Source organism: Pieris brassicae, chromosome 10 (assembly GCF_905147105.1).
Source record: "Pieris brassicae chromosome 10, ilPieBrab1.1, whole genome shotgun sequence".
Taxonomy (NCBI): Eukaryota; Metazoa; Arthropoda; class Insecta; order Lepidoptera; family Pieridae; genus Pieris; species Pieris brassicae.
Genome location: NC_059674.1, coordinates 18319430 through 18343086, shown reverse-complemented (window position 1 = coordinate 18343086; position 23657 = coordinate 18319430). Strand labels below are relative to the sequence as shown.

At 33.2% G+C, this 23657-nt stretch overlaps 2 protein-coding genes across 4 annotated transcripts; both read right to left on the bottom strand.

Moving 5' to 3' along the window:
• Position 1: 1 nt before the first annotated feature.
• On the bottom strand, positions 2-8772 carry LOC123715157 (4-coumarate:CoA ligase 1-like). 3 transcript variants are annotated; one of them, XM_045670022.1, is made up of 10 exons: positions 8541-8771; positions 7536-7746; positions 6145-6216; positions 5639-5785; positions 3966-4166; positions 3053-3161; positions 1962-2188; positions 1405-1583; positions 767-922; positions 2-418 (listed from the first exon to the last, which is right to left on the bottom strand). In XM_045670022.1, exons 1-10 carry the CDS (start codon positions 8739-8741, stop codon positions 146-148), a joined length of 1776 nt encoding a protein of 591 aa, XP_045525978.1. In that variant the 5' UTR covers positions 8742-8771; the 3' UTR covers positions 2-145. The 3 variants fall into 3 exon arrangements, with proteins under 3 accessions (XP_045525978.1, XP_045525979.1, XP_045525980.1); XM_045670024.1 differs by having other exon boundaries at positions 150-342; positions 8541-8772; XM_045670023.1 differs by lacking the exon at positions 6145-6216.
• Positions 8773-8950: 178 nt separating this feature from the next.
• LOC123715623 (probable 4-coumarate--CoA ligase 1) lies at positions 8951-21926 on the bottom strand. The gene is made up of 9 exons (XM_045670801.1): positions 21528-21926; positions 19731-19941; positions 17168-17314; positions 14263-14463; positions 13570-13678; positions 11901-12127; positions 10443-10621; positions 10144-10299; positions 8951-9286 (listed from the first exon to the last, which is right to left on the bottom strand). The coding sequence occupies exons 1-9, from the start codon at positions 21762-21764 to the stop codon at positions 9008-9010; spliced, it is 1746 nt and encodes a 581-aa protein (XP_045526757.1). The 5' UTR covers positions 21765-21926; the 3' UTR covers positions 8951-9007.
• Positions 21927-23657: the final 1731 nt, after the last annotated feature.

Genomic DNA, 23657 nt, shown 5'->3' with positions numbered 1-23657 from the left:
TACCTTTTGTTAGTTGATAGTTTTTACTTACATAAGATTATGTCATACCAATGTATGTCTTTGTAAGAACAAATATCACATTTAATTTATATGGATAGTACAGTTTTCAATTGATAAACCAGAACATAATAATTATGATCTAACTCTATTGTACTTTAAGATCTTTTCTCATAATTTTACCAGCAACATTTCTTGGTACTTCATCTATGAATTCGACACCACCCTTTAAATGTTTATAGTTAACAAGTTTTTTAGCAACTATGTCGTAAACTTGATTTGCAGTCAGCTGGTGGTTTGGTTTGCGTACAACAAATGCTTTGGGCACTTCTCCATCTTTGTCGTCTGAAATACCAATAACGGCTACATCAGCTACTTCCGGTAGTTCCATTATTATTGTTTCAATTTCAGTTGGAGAAACCTGATAATAAATATTTATATAATTATAAAATAAATTTAATCTTAAAAATAATCAGACGGTTTTTCTTATAATCTTGTGAATTTAAAATGTCACTAAGCTAACCGGCTTGACAATTTTTTATTAGTATTATGAAAATATTTCCCTTTTTGAACCTCTGATCTTAACCATAGAGCTCTGACTTATTACCTTATCTAGTCTATTGGTCCAGACATCCTGTAACTATATAATGCAACTGTAGACATTCATTGCGTGATTACGTTCTTAGTTTTCACTCTATCCTATAAGTCATTCAGGGCAGTTTGAAATATCATTATAGTACTTTAATATTAAAATGTATTATTTGCTCACCTGATTCCCTTTAACTTTGATTAACTCCTTAGTCCTGTCTACAATATAAAAGTACTCATCTTTATCGTAGTAAACAACATCACCCGTGTGCAGCCACCCATCTTTGTCTATTGTTTCCTTCGTAGCAGCTTCGTTCTTCAAGTAACCTTTCATAACCTATTTTAAAATCACAATTAGTTACCTCGCAACCTCAAGACGTCACATACTTAGTTAATTCACTATTTGTTTCCCATAATAAAAGAAATAAATGTAATTGTCCCATTTAGAACTTGTTACAAAGAAAAAAATTGTGTGTTTCGACAGACAGTCTAATTAAACTGTCGTAAAGTTAAGTTGAAGTAATATCGCGTCGAAACGCTTAAATAGCTAATCTGTCACAAAAAGCTATAGCCTACCCTTTTCGAGTGCTTTTTATGGTTGTATTGTGCATTCGTTGTTAGCGAGGGACCTGCCACGTCACGTTTAAATCCGTCAAAGGCAAATTTAAACTTATCAAAATATTCGTCTAAATAAAGGTAATACGAAGACTTTTAGTGGTCCGAAATCAAACGCGTGTCGTGCGATTTACACCAAAAAAAGCGTCTGTATACGCTTTCTGTCTGGTTATGAGTAAAGGGCTGGCTTTAATTATACATCACCTGTTGTCCTCTAACGTATATTTCACCTAGTTCGTTAGGACCAACTGCCTCGCCCGTGATGAGAGAGACAACCTTTACTTGTGTTGAAGGAACAACCTGGCCAATAGTACCAACTTTGTCATGTGGATAGAAATAAGGAGTCACTAATATAACCGGTGACGTTTCAGTCATTCCATAGCCTGAAACAAAATTGGATATGTAGACACAACATAGCACAAGTGTGATAGTAGGGAAAAGTTTGCGCTTGCAATTTTAGCTAAGGTCCTAAAACCGACCTTACCAATATATTCGCTGAGGGTTATAAGTGTATAACATACCTACATGGTCTTTTACTTAAGTGCCGAATTCAATAAGTTAACAAAATCTTAGAACGAAACCTAAGTTCGATGATCTTTAAATGTATAAATAGAAATGGAAGTCGCTTTTGAAGTTACGACGTAACTTTGCAGATCATAGATACGATTACACAACTTTCTCTTAAGGCATTTATTTACTAAAAAGTTAAAGGTGATTAGGAAATTCGTAAATGACTGACAATTAAACATTAATTATGGTACCTTGCAACAACACCAGCTCGTCCTTAGTCTTTCCACATTTGTCAAGAAACTTCTCAAGAATACTTTCAGTTGCGGGCGCCCCTCCGACAGTGATAGACTCCACTGAGGCCAAATGATCCCGGTTTACCAATGGATGACCTGCTAAAAATACTAACAATGATGGCACTACGAAAAGATTTCTCGGCCTATACTTCATCAATGCTTTTAGATAATCCTCGGGTGTGAATCTGCAAATAATATAACAAAGTAGGTTAAATTGAAGCTGCCTGGAATTTTAATTGGATTATATGTGACACGGACATGGACTCGCCTGTCTACTATATGGCGACAGCGAATTATATCATGGATCGTGGTATCATAAAAGGCATGAGATCACGTGACCGTTCACCAACCAGATGGACCGATCAAGTAAAAGACTTATCGTCCATAAAACTACTGTTGTAAGAGAGGAGATGGACAGAAACCGGTTGAAACAGATACTCTACTCCAGATGTTTCCTTGCTGACCACGACGTTCAGATATGAGCTACGGACTAAAGAAAGAGAAGTGTGACATGCTTTTCCAATATTTTGTCATTTAATCTAAAATATTTATATAATTTCGTTGAATAAACATTCATTTTATTTTGACAAGTAAAATTTTGCGTTGTTGCCAACGCTTCACTAAAACACTTTCATGAGGCGTACTTTTAATTGTCTGTGTTCTTTTAATTTCTTTATTTAATTATCATTTTATCGTTTCTAATTTCGGAATTAATGGATAGTCAGATCCGCTGATATCCATTGGTTTTTTAAGGCAGGCGTTGAACAGTGATTGATAAAAGTCGGGCTCCTTTGCTATTCTCTCTCAGAAAAATTAGTATAAGGCATCCAAAAAGTTCTTTTTCTCTTTTAGTTAAGTTAGTTTTAGAATTATATAGTTTGCATGAGGTCAATATCTTCGAAGACCGCTTCTTTTTTATAGTTCAAGTACTACTACTCTACTTCCAATCAAGTACTCTACTTCCAATCTATAAGCACTAGTGTAGATATCACATTTGTATGAAAAAAGCTCTAGTTCAACGGCATTTTACAGGCTGTTATTTAACTCACTTGGGAATGGAAACAAGATGGGATCCAATAGCCTGGGCATAGTTCAAAACACCGTTGAAGCCATAGATGTGGAAGAAAGGTGGTACCGTCAATGTCGTATCTCCTGTACCTAAATTGATATACACACATAAAACAAATTCTCCTTATTTTGAATTCGTATTTTATTTAGAAAAATAATCTAAAATTCAAACAAATCATGTCCACGCTATATTGCGATACTTATTATTTAAGCATGGAAAGCACCAGATCGGGAGTCACCAGTACCTACTATCTACCAGCGCGTGCGCCTGTGCACGTGTGGCCTGAGTCTCTACTCCAAAGAGAAGTTGGAGGAAAGATAGAACAATCTTATTTAATTTTAATTTATTATTACTTAATATTAATATACCTTGAAATTCTCTACAATGTACACGTTTGGCATTGATTCATATCTTTTCTTAAACAGCTTTATGTATGAAATTACGGCAGAATAATGTGGTAACATATAACATAGTTTCCTCGTGATTTATATTTGATTTTTTAAATAATCAATAGTCTTTTAGTAAACCGTTTTCCCTGTTGTGGACAATTGACACGTGTATTGCAAAATGTTTATTTAAGTTACTAATACTTTAAGCTTGTTAATTGGGTATACATATAAGTAATTTTAAAGGAATTTAACCGCGAATTTATTACACTGACTATAATGGCCACCATTCCTTAAAAGTATTTAAGTTTTAAAAATAATGTAATCAATTGTAGGATGTGGTCCACATGTGAGGGTTGTGCGATGCGATAACATGTCCATGTAAAAACTTTATCGATATGACACTGAATACAGAAAAAACTGGGTATCTAATAAATTTGCGTTTATTTACATTGTTCATGTAAACGTAAAACCTACTTTAAACTAATACCAATGTTTTTGACTTACCTTTAGCGCCCTTATACTTCATAAATTCGGGTCTGCACAGTTGTTTTACACTACATACAAGGTTCCTATGAGTTAGCATGACTCCCTTGGGCAAACCAGTAGTTCCACTAGAGTAAGGGATCAGACAGACATCGTCAGCGTCCAATTTAGGAAGCTCGACTCCCTGACCCGCAGATATTAGAGACTGGAATCCATATATGCCTGGAGTTTATAAGCATATGATAAATAAAAGAGAAATATATTTATGAAACGCCACGCCCAAGCGGCTGTATTATCTTAAGAGTCCCCAACAAAAACTGGGCAGTCTCAGCTTGATAGGTTCTTTTAACAAATATAGCACAATTTTTGGAACTCAGGTAAGTTCCATATAGAAGGTTGGTGCGTAGAAAACGCGTACTCGTCTTACTGAACAATAGAAATGGGGCAACAAACATCTCATACAGATCTTTCCTGAGTGGACAAAGAGGAGAGAAACATTTACTACCTTTTAACCTCAAAATTACATTATTGTTTTACGGGGAATCGAACCTCCTAGTAGCATATGCTCCATTCACCTCAGGAAACGTCTAAGTTCCCTAAACTCGGGCGTGGAACAGCAGATACTTGATCACATTTAATTGATGAACTTATAATATAATATTACTTGAAACACAGCAATAAAATTTCAGAGACATTGCTTATCTTTTTCGTATTAGACTTTTAATGGAGTAATAATTAAAGTTAACCTAATCGCTAATTAAATATAAATTTTAAAATATTAATAACACATAGGATTTGAATTTTTTGGTCTTTCTTTAAACAATTAATGTTAATATAGCGAAAACAAGAATTTGCCTTTATCGGCCAAATGGAAGATTAATAATAGGTTTCTGTCTACACTTTACGTAGCCCAATTCACGTATTTATATACAAGATGAAGAATTATTTATGTATTTTTCACACAAGTATTAATAAGTATTAAAGATATTATAGATACATATATATACATATTGCTAGGGAACAATATCATGTAAAAATTCAAAATTGCTATTGAAAAAAAGAAAAAAAAAACAAAAATAACTTTATTGCATGTAATAAAAAGGATGTTTAATTAAAAAGAACGTGCACTTTAAAAACTAAGATTTGTCCTCTATCAGCAGTAGGCATGGTGAAATAGGAGCAAATTGAGTGAAATAAATTCTCGTGGAAACAACACGCACACCGGAACTTGACTTGACTTCTACATAACTTATAATTTTATAATTAACCCACTGTGACACAATAAGAATACTTTCCGTTTAAGGCAGTCCTATAGCTTGAGAATCGTTTGTGAAAATTTAGTTTAAAGATAAAAGGGCCTCTGTAACTCTGTAACGTTGGGCAAAAAGGCGTTAAAAAAAAGGAGTAATTATCGTTCAAATTCGGCGATCAATTTGCAAAATAACATTTTTATTTATTTATTTATAAGTCCTTTAACTTTACAAATATTACATAATTATTTTTCAAACTAGCAAGGAACAAATAACTAAAACCAAATAGAAGCTTAAATTTCATTAAAAGCGCGGTATCGCGTTACAGTAAGTAGGAATATTGTTGTAAAATACATCAATATTTTCGTTAATGTTAAGTTGTAAGTGCGACCTAGCCTTTTCACTGGACCAATAAAAGAAGCTGATCATAAATCATAAAGTTACCTTGAACTTTGTCTACGTCTCCACCAACACAAATGGTTCCTTTATAATCCTTCAGTGATTTGCTGACTTCCATCGCGACCGGCATGAACATCTCAATTGTCGCAATGGCCTTCACGTTGCAGTCCGCAAACTGACGTAGTACTTCATCTGAAAGATTTCATTTCCTTACACAAGTAGTTGTTACAGTTGGAGTTCCAGCTTAAGTGACTGGCTTGAGCTATTGTTTATAACTTTTGACATCAATATACCATATTGATAACAATATAAAAATAAAAGGGCAGCAACGCACTCCAGAGCCTTCTGGCATTGAGAGGCGGTATCACTTAATATCAGATGAGCCTCCTGCCCCCGGTTCTATATAAAAAAAAGTCAGTAGGGTTTTCTCCACCACACCTTTGTGCATACGAGATAACTACAAGCCTTCATAGTTGTAGAGCCAGTGGATAATTATTAATATAAATAGGAGGAAAATGAGTCTCCGATAAAGATAACTCAAGCATAGACACGTATTTTATGATCGATGGGTGACCAAAGGCGAAAGAAAGTTATGTCTTGCGACGTCCATTGTGAAACGTATCCTGTCAAACATGAGATAACCATATATATAATACATTTTGGACCCTTAGCAAACATCGAATCGATCTTTTTAAATATTTTGAAATATGGCTTGGCTTGACCAATCCTACCTAAAGCTAACAATAACTAAAATAATCAATTTATCCTTTAGTTTGTAATGCGATACATATTAATTGACTCTCATCCGTAGGGACGCAGCTTCGATGCCCGGCTATGCATCAAAGGGCTTTCTTTCTATGTGCGCCTTTTAACATTCGCTCGAACAGTGAAGGAAAAACATCGTGAGGAAACGTGTTTAAGAATTCGTCGTGTGTCAGGCACATGAGGCTGATCACCTACTTGCCAATTATATTGACAAATGATCGCAATACAGGTACAGAAATCTGAGCCCCAGACCTAAAAATTTTGTAGTGCAATTGACATTTTAACTGATATTTTGCTTTTACTATTCTACCTACATTTAAGTTCTCTTGTGTTCTCTGAAAGACTGATCATCAAGAATAGCGTACAGTATATATGTGAATTTAGCAGTTTTAGTAAGTAGTTGGCCTAGTGGTTTCTGCGTGCGTCTCTCATCCCTGAGGTCGGTCGGTGAGGAGGTTCAATCCCCGGCGAAATTTCTATGTGCGCATTTAACATTCGCTCGAACGGTGAAGGTAAACATCGCGAGGAAACCAGCTTTCCATAGACCCATAAAGTCGACGTCATGCGTCAGGTACTGAAGGCTGATCACCTACTTGTCTATTAGATTAACAAATGATAATGAAACGGATACTGTACGAGCCAAGGCTGTACATTTTGCTCACTCAGGCGTTCTTAGTTTATAAGCGTGATGATCCCTATGAACGTGCCAAGGTTCGTACATTCTTGCTCATTTACAAGCTTGACAAATTCCTATGTTTGTACGTGCCATGGCTGTACATATCGATCACTTATAAGCGTGACGATTTCCCAAATCGTCGGAGTTACACCCCGAGAGCATAGCCAGACGTAGGCAGAGTGCCTACGTCTGGCTATGACTTGTTGTTGACTTTGACTGTTAAATTGTATTCATTCGGTATATAGCAATTAGCACGTCATTATTTCGCTCATATTCTATTGTAACACGCGAGTGGTAAATATAGAGTAAATCAATAAATCTCTATTATTTGAAGCATCCCGTTGACCCAGGACGCGTACATTTTGGTCCTTCGAGCCATCCAGAATCGTACATTTTGGTCGATCGATAGAAATCTAAGGTCCAAACCTAAAAAAGTTAGTAGCGGCATTGTTTTTTTTATATGTGAATTTAAGCATTATATATATTTAAATAAATAATTACCATGTGTATACAAGGGGTTTATGAAGGTCACTACAAGACCAGCTTCCATTGCCCCGTGAGCCAGCACCACAAATTCTGGCATGTTTGGAAGAATCAAACCAACACTATCACCGGGGGATAGCTTCAATTCGCTGAGAAAACCTTTTGCACATTTTTCAATTAACATTTTTGTCATTCCATACGTGTAAGTGCGACCTGATGCTGCACAAGTCTGCGACACATAATGTTATTAAAATACACATGTCCTAATGCTGAACTATACAGGTTAAGTATACATATTTTAGCGCGTTTGTAATGTATTTATTACCGTGTTTGTACGATAATACTTTTATTAATTTTCATATACGATCCTTAGAACTAATATTTTTTATTGACCGAGAGTTTAATATGTATTGATAAACGAAAAGCTATATCTATAATTAACTAAGTTTATTTATTTATTACATATTTCTTTGATTAGGCCTAGAGACTAAAATTTTATTCTATTGTACATTTTTTTCACAAACGTCAACTCTAGTGTCTTCAAAATTGTGTCTCAAAAGAATCTAATTTTCTCTTTTTTTTAATCTTATCTTCGTGGTGTTAATAACTAGAAAGGGAATGCTTTTCCATAAGGCCTAGAAGAAAATTTTAATGAAAAATCTTACTAATAAAAATGTTGTTGCTATACATGACTAACACTTAATAGTTACTGTAGGTATATATGTTATAAGTAAATCGTCCGATAAATGTATATACATAGTTATAATAATATTACCTATATTATGAAGATGTCTTTAATTTTTTTATAATTCAAGTATGTATTTATATATTTGAGTTAACCAGATAGTTGACGCATAATCAAGGATGCTTGGGGGAACAAATTTATTACATATTTATATATTGTTTGTTGGGTACATCAAGTATTAGATCCATCAAATTTGCGATCTAATAAATTAAACGATATAGTAGAAATATTAAAATTGGTCATTTTTTTAATAACACGCAGAAAATGTTTTTACGTACCAATGCAGGAGAGTCTTTCCATAACCCAGCCTCCCCATAGACATGTTTCGTCAAAGTTACATTTTCATCTTTTATCACACCGTAATGCGAATTCAGCACATATTTTTCTGAATCCGAAGATAAATGCCGTATAGGGGGAAATCTTTTTAACTGATTTGATATAATGCGTGTAATATTTCTATTCAATATTTTATATGACATAGTGTATCAAGTAATAGAACGTAACTGGAAATTTTACGATGAACGCAATAGTTTTCTTTGATAATTAGATTTTTATGTTGCGATTAATGGGTTTCGCACGAACCGTAAATATTTCGTAAAAATAAATTCGATGAGTATAATAATTATTCTTCAAAAAGAACTGAAATGTGGCAATAAAATATATGTTTATAATAAATAATAAAATTTATTAGCTAATCATAAAAATTACATCATCATTCTATTCTATCACTTAAAAATTTCTTTTATTATTTTTTTAACACTTTTAATTCATTGCGCATAATTTTCCCCGCGGCGTTGCGCGGAATCGCGTCTAAAAAGGCAACACCACCTTCCAAATGTTTGTACTTCACCAACTTCTGCGCAATAATATCATAAACTTGTTTATCTGTCAATTTGTGGTTTGGCTTTAGAACGACAAAGGCTTTAGGGACTTCCCCCGCGAGTGCATCCGGCATACCGACAACGGCGACATCTGCCACTTCCGGTCGCTCCATTATTATATTTTCGATTTCTGTTGGTGAGACCTGTATAGGTAATGAGGTATGATTAGAGAAGACAAATTTATCGCCAATCTGTTATGTTTAAATAATATGCAGCTTTAAAATATATTAAATATTTGTTTATTAAATAACAAAATTAGCTACCATTACAGATTACTCTATTGCGGCAACTATCTACATCACATACAAAACAAAACATACACATAGAAAAAACAACAGAACATTCAACATATTTCCAATAAGACTATTTTTTACAGTATGGGAAATGACATGAAGCAATCCTTTTGTCAGTTCACTCAACGGACAATCAAAACATCTGTTAATCTGTGCACTTCGTTAATTATATTAAATTTTGAAAATAGAAGTCCACGATTGCCTCATTGGGATTTTGGTGATCTAATTGTTGTAAGTGATTTAAAAAGCAACATAATAATTGCAATTAAGAAGTTTATTATTGTTATGCAAACAATTTACTGAAAACATAGTTATATAGAGGTAACATTTGTGAGGTATTTTCTGGATCTACTGAAGCAATTCTGATAATTTTCAATTACTAATATAAAGTCATTATGTGAGTATATATAGTCTATATTACATCGAAAAATGACCTTTTCGTGGTAAGTCGAAAAGAGTGGGCAAGCAAAAACGTTTCTTACGAACGCTGCCTTAAGGATGAGAGATATATAAGTTCTAGAGAGCTTGATAATGGCTACAAAGAAGCCAACGGCAGGATATGTATAAAATAAGTCCTCGACAAAGTCAAAAACTACAGCACAGATAATATATTCCGGTTTTCACCTTTTAGAATGATTCGTACTCCTTATACATATACATATATGACTGAGTTTATAACAATTATTATTTTTTTCATATTGACTTACCTGGTTCCCCTTAACCTTGATAAGTTCCTTAGTCCTGTCAACTATGTAGAAGTAATGGTCCTTGTCATAATACGCGACGTCACCTGTGTGTAACCACCCTTCATTGTCTACGGTCTCTTTCGTCGCTTTCTCGTTATTCCAATAGCCTTTCATCACCTAAAGAGATTAGAATTATTGAATGAAGTCAAGTATAAGGAAATTATTAGTACTTGATAATTTTTATTACGCAGAATGTTTTTACGATTTGTAAAAACATATGCATATATGAAGAAGTATATTAAAAGATATATCCAAGATACCTGTGGTCCCTTGAATAATATTTCCCCTGACTCATGGGGACCCAACGAGTCACCCGTGGTGAGAGATATGACCCTGGCCTGAGTTGACGGCACCAGCTGTCCAATGGAACCGATTTTGTCATATGGGTATATGTATGGTGTTAAGAGAGTCACAGGAGAACTCTCCGTCATTCCGTAACCTAGAATTTTTAAAAACAAGATTTCATTTTTAAAATGATAATAGGTTATTTGACAAGATATTAATTTTATTAGTGAACCTACACCATTTTTTGTAAAATTTCTGGTATGATTCATGTATGATGATATATTTAAAAAACAATTGAAGCATTCGAAGAACCCGCCAAAACGCTTCTATAAACAAGATGGCGTCGCAATTTATCTCTCAAATTAATTAATAATTATTGAAAAAGATAAGTTGCAACAATGAATAATATTTAATAATTAAACTCTTAAGCGTGATAAGTTTACTTTAATCATAGAAAATACACATAGTTAAAATGTAGACTGCGTTAATTAAAACAGTCCTTACAATTCTCCAATTGATATCTTCAACTTGGAGCTTAGTTAAACCGATCCAGCTGATGTGCTGATGAGTTTAAATTCCTTAATTTATTCGCATTATTTCTAAATGCAAGACCGAACGAAAGAACGATAATATTGTTTGTGGTTTCTATGTATGTTCTGAAACTCGCTTCGACAGATGATTCTATAATATATCGTATTATTCTTTATGGACTAGTTTAAATTAAAATATTGAATTTTATTGTCGAAACTATTATTTGGACGCTTCATTACAAAAGAGTTTAACAAAAAGTTACAAAATCGGTTTTGAAAACTAGGATATCCGCTCAGCTCATGTAATACTAGATACACTTTAGTTAATTAAAACACGTTATTATACCAATACAAATATGTCATCCTAACAAATTGTAAGGAAAACATCGGGGCTAGTTTATAATTTTAACCTCCATATAAACAATTGTATAGATGGTAAAATAAACTTTAATCCGTTGATCAACTTTCTATAAATGTGTGCGAATAAAATAATTACGAGCCATGTAGTTTAATTCGTAATTGCAAAATTATTGTTTATTTATTTAAATAGACCTTCACTTAGTAAACAATATATGATGTTGTTTCCTTAATAGGTTAGAATATATTTTTAATTAAATATTAGTTATAAGTAATATATTTTCTTATTTAACTGTGGGTTTTAAACTGACTCCAAAACCGTGTAATCAATGCGACATGTTATTTTTTATTTAATAAAGTTTTTTAGACCGACACGGCCACGGCGGCCGTTTTGTTATAAGTATTTTATATTTTTGCTGCCACCGGCATTCGGTTCTACGAGTAGGAGCTCATCGAATGTAGAGATCAAACATATGTATTAGCAGACCAACCATTAACCAGCACAGTTAACTAATAAGGGTTTATAGTACGTTTATTCTAGCATACCTTGTAGTAACTTGATTTGATCCTTAGTCTTCCCGACCTTGAGAAGGAACTTCTCCAACATACTATCGGTGGTGGGAGCAGCCCCAACCATAATGGTTTCGACTGACTCCAAATACTCCTTCTTCACAGAAGGATGAGTCGCAAGGAATGTCAATAATGACGGCACCACAAACAGAGTTGTTGGTTTATATTCGATCAGACATTTTATGTAGTCTTCTGGTGTAAACCTACAATTGTAAATAAATACAATATATAACCTACAATAAAAATAAATATTAATCGCAAAACCCTAATACGGCTGGACCAATTCGAAAATTTATATTTATTCCTTAAACTAGAAAGAAAGAAAATTTTTATTATACATAATAAAAATATATATTTCGTTAAAAAGTAGGTGCACTAGCCCCTACACTAGGATTCTCTGTATCGTGGGCGGCTAGTCTCTTCAATTTGACATATTAACGCTCCTTGACATGATAATTTCGCTATATAAGGGCGAAAAGAAGTTCGCGCTGCTCGAGATTATATACAAATTGATCGATAAAGACGAAATTCCCGCAGGCGTTATAAATTCAATTTTATAATAATTCTCTTAACAAATTTCTCTAGTTCCAACGATTAAAAAGAGTGGCGGAGAGTTTCTTGCCAGTTCTTCTTGTCCTCTCTACGCCCTTGACTTGCAAACTTATTAAATCTAAATTTAGAATCAATTTAACATCTTTTCTGTTGACGTTCATAACTTTACTTGTTTACCTATATGAATAAATAATTATTTTAAGTTTGAGTTCAAATTTAAAAGAGTTTTTAATAGGAAATGTGGTCTTTGTGACTTTGAAAGTTCGCTTCAACTCTCAGAAGATTCAAGTTTCTATATTAGTAATGTTCAATGTTTATAAATTTATTATTAACCATTAGGCGGAAATATCTACCAGTTTCACTTGATAACTTTTGTATTAGAAATATAATAACTGTTGTAATGAAAACTGTGAGTTTGGTTCATGGATACATGAAACTTTAGCTTGTTTTGTTGACAATTTTCATATTTAAAATGAAATAAAATAAATCAGTGGACGCTATAACGTTTTAGGTCTGGGCCTTAGATTTCTGTATCTGTGTCATGAGCTGTGTTGGCCTAGTGGATTCAACGGGTGACTCTCATCCCAGTAGTAGTTACTTGGCTGTACTCTAATGGATTTCTTTCTGTACCTATGCGCATTTAGCATTCGATCAAACGGTGAAGGAAAACATCGTGAGGAAATTGCTTAGGACTCAAAAACTCGACGGCGTGTGTCAGACACAGGAGGCTGTTCACCTATTTGCCTAGCAATTTAATGACGTGGAATAAGTGATACCTGTATCTTATATTTCATAAACATATTTTATTTTATATTAGATTGACAAATTATCTTCAACAAATATCTGCCAAAACTCATAAAAAAGTATGAAACACTGGTTCACAATGTTTCTCTTGATACTTGATTAAATAATTGTCTCCTTTAAGTCTACTAAAATAACTATAAGAGTTTAAATATATTAATGTTAAACATCAGAGGAAATAGTTAATGTTTATAGTTAAACGTCTCTAATTAAAACTTAATCTCTACTTTTTATAAATAACTATGCTGAAAAGTTGTTTCTTTAAAATAAATATTTCACACAGATCACTCACTTGGGAAGAGAGACGATGTGATAGCCGAGCACCAAGTTATAATTGAGAACGCCGTTAAATCCGTAGATGTGGAAAAATGGCGGAACCGTCAAGATGACGTCGCCTTTTCCTGAAAATACAATTTTCTTTAACACAATTGCATTGTCTATTTATATTTAATGGCAATTTCGTGTATTTAAATTTTATTAACTGGCAACCCTTTATTCATAAAAACAAAATCTCAGAACTCATTGCGCTCTTTTGACTAAAATACTCGTCGTTACGTCGTTACTGTCATATTGTTTAGGCTGTCACAAAAAAACAAAGATGGCTGCTTTAGTAAAATCAGGGCTGATTTATTTCTTATGCATAAAAATACCGGGGTTTAGATAAAAATTGACAAGAGTTGGTAGTTCTAGTATTTTTGGGTGCTTTTGATTTAATTATAATTATTTTGCTTGTTAATTATGAATACTATAGTTTGGGGTCGTGACGTCGAGTTTCGACCCCGGCAGGCCTTTTAAGGGGTTCAACTTTTTCGCATTTTTTGCATTTTAATAAGTCAAAGTAAACTTTAAAAGCTGTCAATTTCTTTATGACAGTTTATATATATTAGTTTACAAGACTAAATTAAAACATAACATATAAAATATAACATTTTTATCGTATCAAAAAAAAACGGTACTATAAAATTATAAACCTAGGAAAATTTACCTTTTGCGGATTCATACTTCATGAATTTTGGTGTTTGTACTTGCTTTATGTTGGACACAAGGTTCTTATGCGTCAGCATGACTCCCTTGGGCAGTCCAGTGGTTCCACTGGAGTAAGGGATTAGACAGACATCGTCTGCGTTCAATTTAGGAAGATCTGCTTCATGACCCGCCATCAACAGTGAGCGGAGGCCATGGATTCCTGGAAACGTTTTAAGTTATTTTCAATAACATCTAATTGTAATAATTAATTATTTGCAAGAGTATGGTTCAAAAATATTATGGAGGAACAATCTTCGCATATTGTGCCACATATCCACATACACCACATACACATAGTATATTATTGTATCACTAAAAATAATAAAAAAGACTTAAATGTGATCGCAACGGCTCTATTGATACTAAGCATTCTCTTTTAGGCAAACCAACTATTTTAAATTAATTAATTGTTATATATTTGTTATTTATAGATTTATCGCAATAACTAAAAGTATATAATCGTTAATATTAAGGGCATATGTAATATGTATGATTCATGTGCACTTTTTACTTTTCACGTATCCTCTTTTAGGTTAGTTTGTTTTTTTTGCTCCTGTTTATACTATATTTTAATATGTATTTTTCAACTTCTTGCCTATCTGATCTAATTTACATTTTTTTTAGGAAGAGAGCGCTTTCGAGCGATAAGGCCAATAATATATATATATATTATTAGCCTTAAATCCCTTAAAAAGCAGCCCTAACCAGTTGAAACCTCAAACAATTTGACTCACCCTTTAATGAATCTGTTCTGTTCGATTTCACGGTGAAAAAAATTATCATGGGAAAGACAGAAAAAGGACCTACTTGATTTGCGTTTTGACCAGAACTCACCAATATCCAGATTGAGCTTTCTGATAAACGAGCTAAGTCTGGATATCCATAGTTTCTCTCAAAGTCAAAAATCATATATTCATGTAGGTAACACAATGTACACTTATGAATGTCGAAAAAAGAAATATACATTCAATGCTTCTAATTTTACATTTACTGCCAGTTCTCAAATCAAGGGCGTAGCACGGAAGAGAAGAACTGGCAATAAACTCTCCACCACTCTTTTTAATCGCCAAGTTTTTTGTTAAACACAAAGTTTGTGAGGAGCTGCAACCATTACACCATATTTCACATGACATTAAGTAATAATAAAAAAATTGCGTATTTATAAAATATATGTTGTGTGGCGAGGATTGACAAGAATAAATAAATTATAAAAATATTTATCAGGTAAGATTTCCTAAGATCATTTTAACAGATGCAAGTCTAAAGCTTATACAGTGTTGTTACCACACTGTATAGTTACTTAATGTTCGTTAAATACCTAGTTAAAAATTTAGTGCACATCAAAAATGGCAAAGGAAAATGGCATATTTCGTTCAAACCGTTGGTCCAGCACCTAGACCCACAGGGAATAAAATTGAGCTGCCACGTGAAGTATTGCCGAATCAATTCGACTAATGGTCTTTCAAGAATACTCGAAACAAACGCTGCAATTTCCCTGTACTAGACTATCTAAAGTTAGTAATTCTTTTTGGGAAAAGAGCTTTTCTTTAATAAAATCCCAGAGGCTCTTTTATCTCTGCCTTTTAATAAATTTAAGAAATATATTAAAGGAAAGCTGTGTGAAAAGGCTTACTACAAAGTTAACGATTATCTAGTTGAAAAGGGCCTGGGACTAGTGTTAGACAGGCCACTTCTATTAAATTTGCGATATTTGTTTTATAATAAGTGTTGTTTGATGATTTGCTATTTTGCAAGAGTAGTTTTGAGAGAGTAGAGTTTTGTACGTCGGCTTTTTCTCTCGGCCTACATCCTCTGTCTTCTTTGCCGATGAGTAGGCATGTCTACTTATTTAAATTTAATGACGTGGAACAAGTGATACCATTCTCTTAAATTAATAATAACCATAATAAACATTTTTTTATTATTTTAAGAACGTAACATAAAACGCTGGCAACCCTCTCGCGAACTCTCAGACCTTGAGACTGTCCATATGCTATCACTTAACATTTATTTATTTTCACATCATTATTCTATCTTAACAGCCACTACTAATGTCTATTACATTAAACTAACGACCGACGAATTTAATTAACGACCCAATATTACATTAAAAAAAATCTTAATATATATAAATCTCCTGTCACGATGTTTGTCCGCGATGGACTCCTAAACTACTTAACCGATTATAAATTAAATTGGCACACCGTGAGCAGTCTGGTCCAACTTAGGAGATAGAATAGCTTAGATCTTTAATTATAGTCGCAATTTCATTTTTTTGCAAATTATTTGTCTATAATTAATTGACAGTCACAATTATCTGTTAACTCCAAAAGATTCTAACAGATGTCGATACTTTTCGACTGGATTGAGTAAGTAATCAATAGATGGCACTGCTATGGTAAACCGACAAACGTGTCATATAAGCTACAATTGAATATCATGATTATTACGTGTTATTGAGGCTAAAGTATAAATTAAATTTATTTTGTAGTAAACGAAATACAGTAAAATTCAATTATTTCTACTTTTTCAAGTTTTGGTGTTAGCATAGCACACGTAACACGTGGTTGACGTGTTACTTAGACCGAAGTGTAAATCAAATTCAAACTATAGTGACGATAATACAGTGAAAGATTTCATGTCACGGTATTAAAGCTAACTAAAACCACATTAAGGAGAAACGAAGTTCGTGAGGGCAACTAGTATATATATATATATTATAACTCATAGCAAGCCACTCTTGTGAACTCAGACGGTGTACAAACAAATAGGTCTCGATAGAAATTCTGATTATTATATGTATTGCTCGCGTCATCCGGTGAGCCTCCTGCCCATTTGCCCACTGTTCTATAAAAAATATATACCTTTAGTTTTGTCATCTTCGCCACCGACCCATATGGTTCCTTTATAATCCTTCAGTGATTTGCTGACTTCCATCGCGACCGGCATGAACATCTCAATTGTCGCAATGGCCTTCACGTTGCAGTCCGTGAACTGACGACGTACTTCGTCTGAAATTGTGTTATTAAAATGTTATTGAATTAAGTTTTGTTACCAATGTAATTTGTAATACATTCACTAGATTTTCTCATAGTTATTATTGAACAAACAAACAACACTTTTATTCACCAAATGTAAATGATGGAGCGTCGTAAAGAATCATCAGTTATACTGAAAATTTCTGCAAATTTTATGTATATTTATAATTAGGAGAATTATTTATATTTATTAATTAATTTTATGTATATTTATGGCGACAGGCGTTTCGAATGAGACACCGTATCCATTCAATCCTAGGCAGTGGAGCCAATAATATTGAGAGGTGGTCCATCGCCTGGCCGGTAGCTCACTGGAGTGAGCGAAGTACGTAGTAAAGGTCCTCGTCTTCCCCGGTGAAGGCGGTTTTTTATCCTAATTTTTTTTTTGGTTATTAATGATTTCAAATTTTTGGGAGCCCATAACTATAGCTTACGCTCTTCCGAAAACTATACCCTTGAAATTCCATCTCATAACTCCTCCTTTCTTGGCGTTTCCTTTAAGGTCTCTGCAGTTAGGCCATGGAATTCACATCCCGTCCCTATTCACTTAGTTCCTTCTTCCTTTAAATTTATTCTGTACAATCATTACGTGTCCACATCGTATACCTAACTTTCTTACTAACTACTAACTGACGTGAGACTTATCTTAAATTATCGTGATTTATGTGTCTTTTTACTTTCTATTATAATGTATCATCTTTTTAGTTTAGTTTTGTCTTAATAAATGTGTATAACATGTATTTTTGCACTACTTGCCTATGTAATTTAATAGATTTTTTTTCTTTACTCACAGTGGTTGCCTGGAAGAGATAGCTCGAAGGCGATAAGGCCGCCAGTTACCCTCCTTTTGATTTAATTATGTTCGATTTTTTTTAATATTGTAGTGTAACGTTGTAATAAACGTTGTTAATAAAATAAATATTTTTTTTTATTATTATTGGCCGTGCGGGCATCGTCGGCTTTTAATTTGTCGTTAGCTATGGTAATTGGATCATCCGGAATTCGGATCTGTTAGTATGTGTCGGGGCCTCCTGCAAGCCTTTTTTCTAGACGACACTTCGATACCGCGCCATCTATGGAGCAGTATTGGTACTACAAAATTAATTTTGGGAAAAGATTTCGTTTTGATAGGTAACTTGGTAGATATATATTCTCCTAATTGCAAATATAAACACATTAAAAAATCGTTTTTAGCATATAGGTAACGGATGAACGCACTAATCCTGCAGCCGGACCTCGTACTATAACAATATCTTATAGAGACCATATATTCCAAAACTTGATTTATTTAGGCTTCTAATTTTATACACAACGAAGTTATAAGCGAAAATGCCTTGAACTGCTTCAAGAACAGCCGATACTTCTGCTTTTATGTGTCAGCTGCTCTATATGTAAACCTAGATTTGACTTTATTTTTTTTTATTTACATAAACACATATTCTAAAACGCTGATAATAAAAAAACTAACTAAAATTACTAAAATTATATATTATAAAGCACCGGCTCGGAATTACAGAAAATGATACAGTGCAAAACGCAATAAAATTGTGGGAACTAAGAAACACATCATATGCACGCAGCAATGGGTTTGTACTCTGTTAAAAATAATAATAAATGTTATTACTTATGCCGTTTATGAGTTTATAAAAATCCATGTAATAGTAATAAACAATTAAAATGATTAGTTATCCATTATATTCATAAACTAAACTGTGTCATGCAATTTGCATAAAATCTTTAAGAAATTACCTTCTCAACATTGTATTAGAACAAAGAGTCTTAAATAAATATTAGAGGCACCTGTTAAAAACTATCGTATAGATGTACTTAATTTATTTATTTAGAATACTTTACACAGACCCTCGATAAACACAAAAAAAACGAATTTACTTTTATATTTCTATTTCCATAAACAAAATATCATCTATATAAGAAAATTGCCTTTCCAGAACTGGCTATTAATATAATAAGTAAATAAAATGTGTTACCACAGAATAGATTAATAAGGTTCGTAAGGCTTGGGACGAAATCGAGGTATAGACTCTTACATAATATGCAAGATCATTGAAAAAAATCGCTACTTTCAATAAGTCTTTCATATTTATACCCTTTACTGGCCTATACCCTTGCACCATAGATATAGACATTTATCGATTATAGATAGACATCTATTCATAGGCGGACTCTGTAAAGAAAAATTACGGGGATTTGGGGTCGCAGCAAACTAATTAACATCACAGTAATCATTTTAATACTCTATATGATTTTTTTTGTGAATAAATTATTATTATAAATATGTAGGTTAAGAAGGAATTAGCAAATATGAAGTATTCGTTCGCATAACGCCATGCCGCCTCTCTTTCACACACTCTATCAATGATTTACTCACCAGAAGTGTACAAGGGGTTGGCAAAAGTGACTACAAGTCCTGCTTTCATGGCACCATGGATGAGAACAACAAACTCCGGTAAATTTGGCAGAATCAGTCCAATTCTTTCACCCGGTTTCAGCTTCAAATGACCGGCAAGGGCTGTCGAACAACGTTCGATCATCAAACGCATCATTCCATATTCGTAGGATCGACCAGAGGCTCCGCATGTCTGCAATTGGAACCAATTTGGCTTAATTAATGTTGGTTTTTTAATTAGTGGCTTGCGTACGACTCTCATCTCTAAGGTCGTAGGTTCGATCACCGGCTGTGCACCAATGGACTTTCTTTCTATGTGCGCATTTAACATTCGCTCGAACTTTGAAAGAAAATATCGTGAGTAAATTGGCTTAGACCCAAAAAGTCGACGGCGTGTGTTAGGCACAGGAGGCTGATCACCGACTTGCCTATTAGATCGACAAATGATCATAGCCGGGGATTGAACCTACGACCTCAGGGATAAGAGTCGCACGCTGAAGCCACTAGGCCAACACTGCTCACTGTTTTTTTTATGTTCAATTAACAAACGAAGGTTATGGAATCTATCGATTTCAACACCAGATAAGTTTCTATGATTGTATGTTTGTAAATAGATAAGGTGTTCTAATATTTGTTTTTCTTATCAAATTGAATTTGTACACTTGAGTAACAAAGTTAACATACACTAGCACTTGATAACGTAACAGTGTCAGAATAGTAAATGACCCCATTGGATCCAGACACATGAAACAACACATATTTGTGCTTCTGTATAATATATAGTATTGCTACCATCCGTGATCATGATAATTTTTATATTATTGATAGCCGTCTGTGATTGTCGAAATCGATTTGTTGAAGTTCAAACGTGCGACCTCAACGTTGTAAATCCTATAACTAGCACTACTCTGCATCTTGATACAAGTTATATTAACTGTTTAATTACCAGACAAATTAAAAATATTTTTTCCAGAAATTGAATCAACACAAAAATAAGTGCGTATAGAGGTGTAAATTCATGAAAGTCTAGACGTCATAACGAACGTACTACGGAACGCGAGCTTTGGCAAAAGAAACTGTCCAACTATTTATAAACAAGTATCAAAGATCAAAGATATTCAAAATTAAAAAAAAAATCAAGGCGCACAAAGACTCTATTCTAATACAAATGTCTATCAAAATCTAAGTTTAAGAAGTAAGAAGTTAGAAATGAATTAACTAACACAAAGTATCTTAAAATATCAAACGTGACCTATTTTTGAGAACGACGCGTTTAAAGGGAAATAGACGGATGCATATTATCTATGTTTAAAATAGAAAATATACTGAATTTATTGTCTCTGGTACAAGGAAAAATAATCTAAAGGGATTCTTATTTAAGTTGTTAAATGAATATAAAGTCTTAAACAAAACGAAAAGATTTTTTTTAAATTTCTAAATAAATATCTCATTCCCGTGCACCAGCGAATTGTGAATTTTGTTCACCTTCGATAAGACTATTTATATTTCGAAACATCTACTCCCTTGAACTTTGTACTATCATGGAATCATTGCATTTAAGCCAATAAACATTGTTAATCAACTGTTTATTGAAAATAATAGTTAATTAATTGTGACCATATAAATATCTACACATTTTCTTGACATTTATTTAATTTTAACAAAATTTTGATAATTGCCGAAATGAAGGTAAGTTCAAACAACTATTTTCAACCTACCTTCATTTTTTCGTTCTTAATAAATTCAACATTTTTTTTACATATAAAAAGTTTTGCTTACCACACACGGTGAATCTGACCACTCCTCAAAATCTTTAAACACATGATCTGTTAAATTTTCATTTCCAACAGATATTTCACCGTATGGAGATACCAAATGGTTCGGCTCCAAGACCGGCGCTGTCTTTGTGGCTAAACATCTAACATTCCTAACGACAACATGTCTTTTAATCTGTTTTCCTGTCAAACTTTTTAATATCTGTCGCGCAATCTTCCCGCGCAAAATTTTCATAGACATCGCGGTTGACGCGTGTTGCACGCTGCGATTACTGCAACTGTTTGGTTCCTATGCTCCCATAACATTGCTTTCAGACCAGTGCTGGCAGCAAATATATACAGTAGATTGTCGTAGGTTATCTTTGATAATCTTTTTAATTGATTTTTGTCACAAACGAAACTGAAGTAAAAATGGAAGTATATGGAAAATATTGTACGAAATCTAACCATTTATATTAGAAAGGTGTTTTATTCATGTTGATTTTGTTACAGAGACACAACGATGTTACAAATAACAGTATTTCTACTGTATTTTTAGTCAGTCGTAGACAACATTGACGTGTTTTGGCGCGTACAGTTACTCGTCATAGGGCAAGGTCCATCTTGATTAATTCCAATGTTTAGTTTTACATAAATAGTACCATTGTCATATAGATACATATGCACAAATCGAACTTTGACCAATATCCTACACACGCCCATATTCTACAACCTGTTTAATCAATATGCCACGGTGTTTTTGTGGTGATAAAAAAATCTTGTACTACACCCGGTAATCGAACCAGAAAGGGATACATAATCATGAACGACAAGCCTTTACAAAAAAATCAAATACTAATTTATAAACGCATTTTTTTAAAATTAAAATCAAGCAAGCCTTCTTTATCGATGTTTACTTAATAAAAAAACGAACGAAATAATCATCAATTTGTATTGATGAAATAACCTACAAGGAATAACTTTAAATCAAAATTTATCCAAAGCAATTCAGACTCTACAGTTTAAATGGTATTGTTTACGAAAATAATTGATATAATTATGTTTAGAAAACTGCATGCTGTTAATAAATGTAAGCATAGAAATTTTTCTATTAAGGTCAAACTTATTACTGAACGTAAATCCTTCCTGGCATAAACATTTTTTTAACTTAGTACTTAAACACTACGACTACTACTACGACTACTACTACTACGACTACGGGGTATCGACAAATCATTTCTACTATGATCTGAAATCTTAGGAATCGTCAACGAATGTTATTATAATATTTTTTTCGCTTATTTGGCGCTGGTATAATAATAAATATTACAAAAGTAGAATATACATCTTAGATCTGTTATATACATTTTTTTTCTTTATCCTTATGTCAGTAATTGGTTTCTTTCTCCATTCGCTTCCCGCTAACGCTTTTATTTATTCTATCCATCTTTTTTTTGATGCCCCTTTTTCTCCTTCTTCCCTTTGGTATTTTCTTTGCTGCTTGGTATAGTATATTAAATATTGAATATATTATACTGTAATAAAGATTGTTTTTAAATATTTATTGAATGTCACTTTAGAAACTTTCAATACATTGTCTTGGAGTTTTAGGAATTTACTATACGATCAATGATCATAACTTGATAAAAATCTTTTAAAGAATTTTATGTTTCTGTTTAAAAGAGTCCCACTCCATGTACTCTAACGCCTTTTATATATTAAATATTTCGAATAATCAACCATGAATTGAATGAATAAAGCGTGCGACCGGTTCGTACGGATTAAGATCAAAGTCATTCTTCTATTTAGTGCATTATAGTGCCACGAAGTCCCCCTCTTCCCACATAACTGCATGATACAATCGCTAATAACATTTATATATAAACAAATATTAATATGCTTTCCAAAAACGTAATGTTAACTTGACGAATTACATATATTGTAGTTATAAAAGCAGTGTTCTATATGAGTATCTCTTCCCTGAGGACGTAAGTTCGAGCCCCGGCCAGCAATGGACTTTTTATTCGTTGGACACTCGCTTGTGACGTGAAGGAAAACATCAGCGTATCAAATGCAAAAATCGACATGTGACAGATATCGTCTACGTGTCTATGAAATAAAAATCAAAACATCGATAAGTAAGACGATATTTTTA